At 37.4% G+C, this 12,238-nt stretch overlaps 1 protein-coding gene across 1 annotated transcript in view; it reads left to right on the top strand.

Annotated features, from left to right (window-relative positions):
* The window catches only part of TTBK2 (tau tubulin kinase 2), a 123,350-nt gene that overhangs the window by 55,342 nt on the left and 55,770 nt on the right, over window positions 1–12,238 (top strand). The window contains exon 4 of the mRNA XM_069596071.1: window positions 11,916–11,989. Coding sequence (XP_069452172.1) covers window positions 11,916–11,989 — 74 coding nt within the window. The remainder of the gene's footprint in view (window positions 1–11,915; window positions 11,990–12,238) is intronic.

The raw sequence follows: 12,238 nt of genomic DNA, 5'->3' as shown, positions 1-12,238 counted from the left end.
CCTTTAGGATTAACTGGTTTTCATCTCCTTGCTGTCCAAGGAACTCTTAAGATCTTCTCCAGCACCACAGTTCAAAAGCATGAAGTCTTTGATGCTCAGCCTTCTTTATGGTCCAACTCTCACATCCATACATGACTACTGGAAAAACCATAGCTTTGACTATATAGACCTTAATTGGCAAAGTGATGTCTCTGCTTTTTAATATGTTGTCAAGGTTTGTCATAGCTTTCCTTCCAAGGAGCAAGCGTCTTTTGCTGATAGCTCAGTTGGTAAAGAATCTGCCTGCAATGCAGGAGACCCTTTTTCAGTTCCTGGGTCAGGAAGATCTGCTGGAGAAGGGATAGGCTACCAACTCTGGTATTCTTGGGCTTCCCTGTGGCTCAACTGGTAAAGAATCTGCCTGTAATGCAGGAAACCTGGGTTCAATCCCTGGGTTGGGAAGATCCCCTGGAGAAGGGAAAAGCTACCCACTCCAGTATTCTGGCCTAGAGAATTCCATGGACCACTCCACGGGATGGCAAACAGTTGGACACGACTGAACGACTTTCACTTTCACACTTTCTTTCCAAGGAGCAAGTATCTTGTAGTCACTGTCTGCAGGGATTTTGGAGCCCCCCAAAATGAAATCTGTCTCTGCTTCCACTTCTTCCCATCTATTTGCCATTAAGTGATGGGACTTGATGCCATGATCTTAGTTTTCTGAATGTTGAGTTTTAAGCCAGCTTTTTCACTCTCCTCTTTAACCCTTAAGAGGCTCTTTAATTCCTGTTCACTTTCTGTAGTTAGAATGGTATCATCTGCATAACTGAGGTTGTTGATATTTCTCCCAGCAGTCTTGATTCCAGCTTGTGATTCATCCAGCCCAGCATTTTGCATGATGTACTCTGCATATAAGTTAAATAAACAGGGTGACAATATACAGTTTTGTCCTATTCCTTTCCAGTTTTGAAGCAGTCTGTTCCACGTTTGGTTCTAACTGTTGCTTCTTGGCCTGTATACGGCTTTCTCAGGAGACAGGTATGGTGGTCTGGTATTCCCATCTTTTTAAGAATTTTCCACAATTTGTTGTGATCCACACAGTAAAAGGCTTTCAAGTAGTCAATGAAGTAGATGTTTTTCTGGAATTCCCTTCCTTTCTCTATGATCCAGTGATTGTTGGCAATTTGATCTCTGGTTCTTCTGCCTTTTCTAAGCCCAGCTTGTACATCTGAAAGTTCTCGGTTCACATACTTTTGAAGCCTAGCTTGAAGGATTTTAAGCATAGTCTCTTACTAGCATGAGAAATGAGTGCTATTATCCATTAATTTGAACATTCTTTGGCACTACCCTTCTTTGGGATTGGAATGAAAACTGACCTTTTCCTATCCTGTGGCCACTGTTGAGTTTTTCATATTTGCTGACATATTGAGTGCAGCACTTTAACAGCATCATCTTGTAAGATTTGAAATAGCTCAGCTGGAATTCTATCACCTCCACTAGCTTGTAGTAATGCTTCCTAAGGCCCGCTTGACTTCACACTCCAGGATGTCTGACTCTAGGTGAGTGACCACATCATCATGGTTATCCAAGTCATTAAGACCTTTTTTGTATAGTTCTTCTGTGTATTCTTGGCATGTCTTGTTAATGTCTTCTGCCTCTGTTAGGTCCTTACCATTTCTGTCCTTTATCATGTCCATCCTTGCATGAAATGTTCCCTTGATAACTCTAGTTTTCTTGAAGAGATCTATTGTCTTTCCCATTCTGTTGTTTTCCTCTATTTCTTCACACTGTTCAGAAGTCCCTCTTATTTCTCCTTGCTCTTCTCTGGAACTCTGCATTCAATTGTATATCTTCCTTGCTTTTTGCTTCTCTTCTTTCTTTCCTCAGCTATTTGCAAAGTCTCCTCTGACAACCCACTTTGCCTTCTTGAATTTCTTTTTCTTTGAGATGGTTTTGGTCACTGCCTCCTGTATAGTGTTATGAACCTCTGTCCATAGTTCTTCAGATACTTTGTCTAACAGATCTGATCCCTTGAATCTATTTATCACCTCCACTGTATAATCATAAGGGATTTGATTCAGGTCATACTGAATGGCTTATTGGTTTTCCTACTTTCTTCAATTTAAGCCTGGATTTTGCAATAAGGAGTTCATGATCTAAGCCACAGTCAGCCCCAGGTCTTATTTTTGCTGACTCTGTAGAGCTGCTCCATTTTCGGCTGCAAAGAATAGAATCAGTCTGATTTGGATATTGACCATCTGTGACGTCCATGTGTAGAGTCATCTCTTGTGCCGTTGGAAAAGATTGTTTGCTATGACCAATGTGTTCTCTTGACAAAACCATTTTTGCCCTGCATCATTTTGTTCTCCAAGGCCAACTGCTGCATTTCAGACTCTTTGTTGGCTATGAGGCCTACTCCATTTCTTCTAAGGGATTCTTACCCACAGTAGATGTAATGGTTATCTGAATTAGATTCACCCATTCCCGTCCATCTTAGTTCACTGATTCCCAAGATGTCGATGTTCATTCTTGCCATCTCCTGCTTGACTACATCCAGTTTTCCTTGATTCATGGACCTAACATTAAAGGTTCCTATGCAGTGTTACTCTTTACAGCATTGGACTTTAGTTTCACCACTAGACATGTCTGCAACTGAGTTTCATTTCTGCTTTGGCCCAGCTGCTTCATTCTTTTTGAAGCTGTTAGTAATTGCTCTCTGCTCTTCTCCAGTAGCATATCAGACACCTTCCAAGCTGGGTGGCCCATCTTCTGGTGTCATATCTTTTTGCAGTTTCATACTGTTCATGGGGTTCTCGTGGCAAGAATACTGGAGTGAGTTGCTCTTTCCTTCTCCTAGGCATCTTTTCAACCCAGGGGTTGAACCCACATCTCCTGCACTGGCAGGTGGATTCTTTACCACTGAGCCACCTGGGGTAGTGGTCTCCTAATTCTTTATCTTTTCTCTCCTTTTTAAAACATATGTTTGTTTATATATTTTTCTTTTACTTTAGTACATTTAAAAAATAGGATGAAGAAATCATGCTCATTTTTTTTTTCCATTAGAACCATAAAAGCCTGCTAGTTTTAAGTTGGCCATTGTGGTAGGATAGTCTTGTTTAAATGATGAAATTCCCTGTGACGACTATCTGAACTGAAGAGTCTAGAAACTTCTTTTGCCTTTGGCTCCTGATGAGCTACCGAGAACCTAAGGGTTATTAGATGGGCATCCTCATGAACGCTGGTAGGAGCTTTATTCCTTAGACTTCTTGTCTCAGTTATTTTTCTGTGGGACCTGGCTTAGAAGACACCCTCCTGTCTTTTTGTATCACTGTCAAGTTAACTCAGCCAAGCTTCATGCTCTGTGATGCATTCTCATCTAATTTCTTGCTTTCTCTGTAATGCTTATTCTTTGTTTTTATAAGCTATAATTTGATCTTGTACTGCCCATATTGGTCTTACATTTATTGCTTTCAATAAGATTGTAAATTCTTTGAGGATAGGACCTATATCATGTATTTTTCTATCTCCCATTGGTGTGGATATTTCATGAGTTATTATTAGGGTCGATTTGGTTTGTTTTTGGTGAGGAGTGGGTAAATATGAGGAGTAAATGATAGATGGATAAGGAAGGTAATTTTGTTGTACTCTTAGGAGTCTAATTGTCCAGCGTTGCAGAATCCCCTTATTTGCTAATTTGTAACTGACCTGGAATTTGTTCTGTGAATTCCAGAGCATCCCCATTTAGTGGGTTAGGAATACTTTTAGCTCAGCTTTTCACTTTATTACTAAATGGCTTTTTTATTTAAAAAGAAAAATGATTGATGCCCCTTTTGATAGATTTACTTTCCTGTAGTAGCAAGTCATTTAAAATTACTTACTTTTTGCATGATATTAATATTTAACACTAGGATTCACAGGGAGCCCAGCCTGGTGCTCTGTGATGACCTAGAGGGCTGGGATGGGGGGAAGGTAGGGGCACTCAAAAGCGAGATGATATATGTATAATTATAACTGATTTGTGTTGTTGTACAGTAGAAACCAACACAGCATTGTAAAGCAATTTTTCTCCAATTAAAAAATTAAAAAAAAATTTTATTGAGAAGTAGGGAGAAAAGTACAATCTGATGTAGTGAACTGGATGCCATCTACCCTTTAAGATTTCAGATTATTTTTATTGTTAATCCACTGCACCATTTGTGATCTGTTCAGTTTTTAAATTTCTAAAATACGTTAGGACTCCAAAGAAATCTAGTAACTCAAAAAAAAAAAAAAATTAACATTAAGGTGTAGACCACCACACCACCACCTGCTGAAGTTTTAAGCTCTTGAATTGAAACCAAAAGTAGTAGATGATCATCTGAAATCATAAGAACAAAAATATTCTTTAGGTTATGTGCATTTCATTAAGCATATAGCATATCTCTTCCTTTAAGAACAAAAAGTATAGAGTTAAGTTACTACTTCCCTTAGATAAATAGAAATCCTTTCTATATCACAGTTAAAATTTGTGTTTAACTAGTGAGGTCCTACCTTGCCTATAATATCTTTAGATATTACCTGTCTAAATTAAGTTTACTTATGGTCTTTTTTGGCTGGAGATATCACTGATTGTTTCTCTTTTGCACAGGGCTTGGTGACAGACCACAAGCGTTCCCTGTAGGGTTAGAGTAGTCAAGAGCGAGAAGATTAAGAGAAAGCCTTAGTGGTGATGTTTTCAGTGGCTAGTAAAGATCTGGCTTCTATGTTCAGACTTCCTTTTGTGTTTTAGCAGAGGAGACACATAAGCAGAAAGTTAAAATTGGTTTGTTAATGTATTTCCATCCTGTATTTTCTTGTGGTCAACAAGCTATGGTTCCTAGTGATCAGTGCTGACTTGCTGACTTCTCTTCTTCCTCTAGTTCCATCTGTGCACCAGACTCTATGTGTTTATCTCTAGGGCACTCTTATTTTAATTTTCTTGTTTATTTTTTTCCCCCTCAGTGCCTGGCTAGGTGACTGACTTTCTAAATATCTGAAAATCTGATCCTGAGTTATTAATTTGCTGATACTACCTCCTACAGGGATATTTAGATTTTAAGAGTTGCATTTAATTTGAGGAGATGAGATTGAGAGAAATAATGTGAACAAAAAATAAGGTAGAACATTTGTGAGGGAGAATAAAAAAAGAAACAAACTTCATCAGAGTGTATAATGTATGTTAAACTGAAGGAAATGAGGTTTGGTAAGTAACGTAGAATGAATCTTGAAATCCAGGCTCACCATTTTAATCTAATCTCTTCAGGCATTATTGTTTATGGTTTCTTGAGTAGGCAGATGATAAAAACAGTTATTTTAGGGAGATTATCTAATGACTAGTGTGTGGGCAGTGACATTAGAGGACATGCTTGGCCTGGTCCACTGAAGTACAGTCAGATATGACAGAATAGATGGTATCAGAGAGAGGCACATGCTAGGTGAGCCTGGTCAGTAGAGCCAAGATTTGAGTTTATATATATCTCCTTCCAAAATTAGTGGTCAAAATTACTAAGCTTTAGTGATAGTAATAGGGAGCATATATTGAGTATTTATTCTGTACCAGGCAGTATATTAAGTATTAGAAATACCTTATTTAGTTGATTCCACTTGTGCAATAACTCTTTGACATAAGTGCTGTTGTTACTCTTCATGTGGCTTGTAGAGATTAAATAACTACCTGGCAGGTGAAAAAGTTAATATTTAATCAAGCAGTCTTGAGCACATTCAGTTTTCTTCCATGCCAAGCTGAAAGATTCAGAGGTGATATATGATGTAGTTATATTTTAGTGGTTTCCTTTGCTGTGCAGAAACATTTTGATTTAATGTAATCCCACTTGTTTATTTTTGCATTTGCCATCTTTGCCCTTGTTGTCAAGTCCAAAAAAGTCATCTCCAAGGCTGATGTCAAGCAACTTACCCCTTGTGATCTGTTCTATGAGTTTTGTGGTTTCAAGTCTTATGGTCAAGTATTTAATCCACTTTGATGGATAGTTGATTTTTGTATATGGTATAAGATTGAGTCTGCTTTTCATTCCTTTGCATATGACTGTCCATCTGACACTCTTTTTCCCTGCAGTTTTCTCTTCCATATTGTGAACTTTATCCTCATGTTGGTTTCTTTCACGGTTGAGAGACGATTGCCCATAGCAACTGGAAGGGGCCTATTTTGAAATGTAATATCTCGTCTTGTAATTATATGAAGGTATTGAGTTTTGCTCTGATTATAACATCCCAGAAATAATTATACTTATTAGAGTAATATCATGCATTGATTGTCTTCAGTCTTGAATATCTAGTTTTCTTTCCATCATCAAGTGAAGTGAAAGTGCAAGTTGCTCAGTCATGTCCGACTCTTTGTGACCCCGTGGACTACACAGTGCATGGAATTCTCCAGGCTAAAATACTGAAATGGGAGCCGTTCCCTTCTCCAGAGGATCTTCCCAACCCAGGGATTGAACCTAGGTCTCCCACATTGCAGGTGGATTCTTTACCAGCTGAACTTGATCTCAATTTCTAGATTATTCTGTTTGGCTTAGAGCAATTAATGTCCCACCTTGCCTGAGTAAATCAAATCCATTGAGACAGAGGAAGATCATTTCCAAAGGGAAATTTGGGTGCTGTTAGCAGGGAGGAATGAACACTGAATAGTTAATCAAGAAAATGCTTTATAAATATATTATCTCATTTAACTTTTTTCAGTAGCTCTGTTGAGGAAACCAAGATTTGATCAAAGTCCCATAATTATTAAGTGGCAGAGTTGAAATTTGACTTAATGCTTTTTTTCTTTCCAGCAGTATTGTGTCTCCTTCAAAGAAAAATAGTAGGTTGTCCTGCATAATATATGGCATTAATGACTCTACCTTCTGAGATTCAAAACTGGTTCTACCAATTGCTTAGTTAAAACTTCATCATCACAAGATACCTAAAGTTATGAGGTACATCTTGAATAGTACTTAGAAAGAAATTTATAGCAGTGAACACTTACATCATGAAACCAGAAAGATTTTCAGTAAACAGCCTAACCTTCTACCTTATGACACTAGAAAAAGAGCAAATTAAACCTTAAGCAAGCAGAAGGAAGGAAATAAGAAAGATTACAGTGGAATTTAATAAAAGAGAGACCAGAAAAACAATGGGGGAGATTCCACAAAGTCAGAAATTAGTTCTTTTATTTAAAAAATGAACAAATTGACAAGCCTTTGCTAGACAGACAAAGGGAGGAAAAAAAGCAAAAACACTGAAATTACTAAAATCAGGAGTGGAAGAGGGGACATTTCTACAGACATTACAGGAATTTTAAAAGAATTATAATAAGGGAATACTATGGACTACATGACAACAAATTATTTACATGAAATGGACAAATCCCTAGAAAAACCTGCACTGTTGAAACTGACTCATGAAGAAATGGAAAATCTGAACAGATTTCCTTCTCAGCCTTCTCCACTAGTTCCTTCTTCTTTCCCTGACGTGCTGGTGTCCCTCTCTCAAACTGTCCATCTTCTCTGGGCAGTCAACTCCTGCCACACTGACAACACATAGGTCTATTACTTTGCATAGATGTGTGTCTGTGCTCAGTTGTGTCGGACTCTTTGCGACCCTATGGACTGCAGCCCACCTGGTGCCTCTGTCCATGGGATTCTCCAGGCAAGAATACTGGAGTGGGTAGCCATTTCTTTCTCCAGGGAACCTTCCCAACCCAGAGATCAAACCTGTGTCTGCTTGCATTGGCAGGCAGATTCTCTACCACTGAGCCACTGGGAGGCCTTACATGGCTGACCTCTGTTAAACTCTACTCCTAAATTTCTAACACAACTTCCATGTTCTATAGATAAATCAGTGCAAAATCCCCAACCAGAAATCATTATCCTCTCTCATACTTTTGTCTTGGTTTATATTAATACAGTTTACTTTGTCCACTTAACTTAAAAGGCTTCATTGACTTTCTTCTCTTGTATAATCTGTCTATTCTGTTTCTTAAAGCTTAATTGGAAATCCTTCCTCTTTAAATTCTCACTCAGTGCTTTAATTTGAACCTACCTTATCTTTTACCTCATCTGTTGTGGTAACCTCCTAATTGATCTCTCTGCCTTCAGCTCTTCCATAAATCAGCATCTAATGATGAATAGCATTACTTTTCCAAAACACAGGCCAAATTATGTAGCTCTCATGCTTGAAAACATTTGAACTACCTCTCCCCACCGCCAGCTGCCACCCATTATGTGTCAGATCTAAATTCCTTTATGTGGCATACAAGACTTTAGTGTGCTTTTCTTATCTCAGCATGCCCCCCACCTCAGCCTCTTATCTAGCCCTCTAGTCTGTTAACTTTATTAATTATTTAAAATCTAATGATTTAGTTCTAGAATAGCCTCATAAAATTTTCACATCTTCTGTGTATCCACAGCAATTTGTCTATAATGCAGAGCTCATCATACTAATACATATTGTAATTTTTTGTTTATATATCCAGGCTGTGAATTCCTTGAGGGCATGGATCGTATTTAATTTATCTTGTATTCCTAGTGCTTGCTTTAGTACTTGGCACATAGTGGATCTCCTTGTCTGTATTTTATCGTGGTGGTGGTTTAGTCGCTAGGTCGGTCTGACTCATGCGACCCCATGGACTGTAGCCCGCCAGGCTACTTTGTCCATGGGATTTTCCAGGCAAGAATGCTGGAGTGAATTTCCATTTCCTTCTCCAGGGGATCTTCCCAACCCAGGAATCAAACCCAGATCTCCTGCTTTGCAGGCAGATTCTTTACTGACTGAGCTATGAGGGAAACCCATATTTTGTTACAATCTTTATTTACTGCTTAGTTTTAATATTTATTTACCAGGTGTTACTTGACCTTAAAATCTGTTTCAGTTATTCCTGGCATAATGGATAAGAACAAAAACTCTGGGACCAAACTGCTTCATCGTCTTCCAGCTATGGGGTCTTAGACACGGTAGTTAACCTCACCAAGCCTCCATTTTCAAATTGGAAAAATAGAGAAAATAATAATACTTATGCCTTTTAAGTTGTGAGGATTAGGTACATATAAAACACTTAATATAATGCCTAGCACAGTATACTTCATATTATGCATGCTTTATTTTTATTAATATTATTGTCATTATAGTTATTATTTCCATTAGTTTGTTCATTCACAAATATCAGGTGTTTCACTCTTTGCCAGGTACTGTGGGGTACTAACAGAACAACATAGATAGGGCCCCTGTAGTCATGGAATGATACTTCAGTTTGTACTAGTTATTATAATGTTATTTGAAGAACTGCTATAAGTGGTGGTGAAGAGTTACTGTTTCAATTAAATTCTAGTTTCTCCATGCTTCCAAAAATTGGTACATATTTAATGAACTAACTTTAATAAGTAGTTTCATTGATTGCATATATCTAAAATATAAGAGCAGTGGGTACACTATGTTATAAAGTATGAGATAAGAATTCATTATGCTCTTACCTAATGCAGTGAAGATGTACTGGGGAATCCTAGGAAATTTGCTACTGACTTTGTATTTTGGTTACCCAATAAAGGTCTAGTTTATTTGATTTTTATCTTTTTAAAAATAGGGTGGTTTTAATATCAAGAGATAAATAGTATTTTGTATTACTTATTTTAGAAAGAGCATTCCAAAAGGAGTTAAATTTAGTATGACCTTTTGTTATTAGATTACTTAAATGCCTTTGTAATAGAGATACTGCATTTAATTGTTATCTTAATAAGAAGTTGGAGTCTTGAGGAGTGAATAGTAAGAAATACTTTAAAACGATTCTTTCTTTGAAGCTAGAAAAGAGTAAGTTGCCAGCTGACAGTCATTTTATCCTTTCACTCTTACTACAGTTTATTAGATGACTTAGTTTTGCAAACATATGTAAAGTGATATACATACATTGTACACATTGTGAATTATTGTTCCAATTGTACTTTTTCTTGCTTGTTATGACCCCTTTCAACAGAAGCACAGAGAATGAGAGAACAATGTGATAACCCAGATGCAAAACAGAAGTGTGGACTCATCAACTAAATTAAACCTGGATTGTGTTTATATTTTAAATTAGTGGACTAATTCTTTTTGAATGTTGGGATATATTTCTCATCTGTCTATTAAAGTCTGTCCTTCTGGCTCTTGGTCTGTGACTTCCTCACTTTTTGGGACGCTTCTTCAAAGATTGCCCTCATTGTCTCATGTTCCATTTATTCTTTAACCCATTATGGACTGGCTTCTGCCCCTTCCACTCACCAGTAACTTCCTAATTGTTTATATTACTGAGCACTTCTCAGCCTCTGGCCACTTCTACCTTTGAATTCTGTGACCTTTATCTCTCATAGTTTTCTCCTACGATTCAGGCTATTACTCTGTTTCCTTCACGGGCTGTTTTATTTCTATTCATGCTTTTCAGATGGTTCATTTTCTAGAATTCTGTTCTTAGGTTTCTTGTCTTCTCATTCTTTATTCTTTCAACTTGGAAATCTTCCATTTATGTTTGTAGTTCCATCTGCCTTCTATGAACCAGTCATTCCCAAGTAAATTTCTGGAGCTCAGTTTTTTGTCTCAGGCTTGAAATTACAGTTGTCTGCTGAATTCACCTGGTTGTCTTCAAATTCAACATTCTGATATCCCTTAAAATCTATACAACTTACTCTATTCTCTTGTTTCAGTACAAAACAAGAGAATTGTGCCCATTTAATTGTGCCCATTTCTAGTCAGTAACTATATCTTTAGCATCTCTCAGATTTATCCTGTTTCTTTTTTCTATATCTACTGTAATACATTAGATTAAAAAAAGGTTCAAGCCCTGTTCTCTCTTGGGATATTGTAACTGTCCCCAGAATGACCATTCTGCCTCCATAATTGACCTCTCTATAGTCTGTCTTCCTCATTGCTACCATGGCGATGTTCTAAAATGGAATGTTTTAAGTGTTTTTCTTTATGTTAAAATCTTTTAGATGCTTCTCACACTACTCAGCAGTAGTTTTCAAATACATGGGTGTTTCAAAAACGTCCATGGCCTGTCTGCTTTTGGATCAGAGAACTTTTGAAAGCTCATATCCTGTATCTTTCCCCCATAGATTCTGATTCAGTAAAAAAGTTTAGGAATTTTCAAAAAGTTCCCCAGATAATTCTAATAAGCAGCTAGGGTTAGAAAACACTGACCTATATGTGGTTCACATTCCCTATTATGGAGTCCAGGATCCTCCGGGATCTGGTACCTGCCTATTTCTCCAGTATTATCTCATTCTGTTATCCCATCCCTCCCTTCATTCACTGTTCTCCAGCCAGATTCCCTCTTCTGGTCCTGGAAGCCACCAGACCTGATCCTCTCTTAGGACCCTTGTTTGCTATTGCTGAATCAGATGCAGAAGCCTAGTCTCTCTCTGCTCCACCTCTGCTTTGCTCTGGACCCCAGCCACTAGCACCTCCTTGGATTTCGCATGTGAAACTCGGGTTGAAAACCGCTAAGCAAATCCATATCAATGGAGCCCAGAAAGATGAAGTGATTCACTGAGTCTATAATGGTGAATGGCAGGCCATATCTAAAATCCAGGATATATATTCCTAACACAGTTCTTGTTTATAGCTCTTCTTTCTTTTATATGTATCATGTATGAGCAAGTTGATTTGAAATGACCTCTTAATTGTTTCCTTCCTAAATAAATTATCATTTACTAGTCCCCTCATTCGTTTATTCATTTAGTAAACACTTACTTTACTATATAAAGAGCAGTGTAGGATATGAAGAGAGGTGGGTAGAAATTTTACATAATACTAATTTCCTATCGTTAAGATTCTTAAGAGGTTTTTATATTCAATCATTAAAATACTATACAGAAAAATAAATTATTAATTTTTAAGAAGAGAAACTATAGTATAACCTTTTCTACTGTCTTGTATCTTTCTTTCTTTTTATCCAGGGAAAGACCATGTTTGTAGATTTATTGGTTGTGGGAGGAATGATCGATTCAACTACGTGGTCATGCAGTTGCAGGTAGGTTACTTTGAAAATGTGTCTTAAAATTGACCAGTTTTGATCAGAGTACCTAATTACAGTAGATGTGAATAAAATTAACAACATTCTTGGTATCATTGCAGAATGTTTTATACTCTACGGATGGTATATATTTAAACAGACCTGGTGATAATGGATTTTTCCAAAGATGGAAGGGTTGTCTTTATCAACTATTTTCTCTGATGCACATCTTCGTTGATTGTCATCATTGCCAAATTTTTTATCCCC

The sequence above is a fragment of the Ovis canadensis genome, chromosome 7, assembly GCF_042477335.2.
Source record: "Ovis canadensis isolate MfBH-ARS-UI-01 breed Bighorn chromosome 7, ARS-UI_OviCan_v2, whole genome shotgun sequence".
NCBI classification, from domain to species: domain Eukaryota; kingdom Metazoa; phylum Chordata; class Mammalia; order Artiodactyla; family Bovidae; genus Ovis; species Ovis canadensis.
This window is presented reverse-complemented; position numbering and strand designations above follow the sequence as displayed.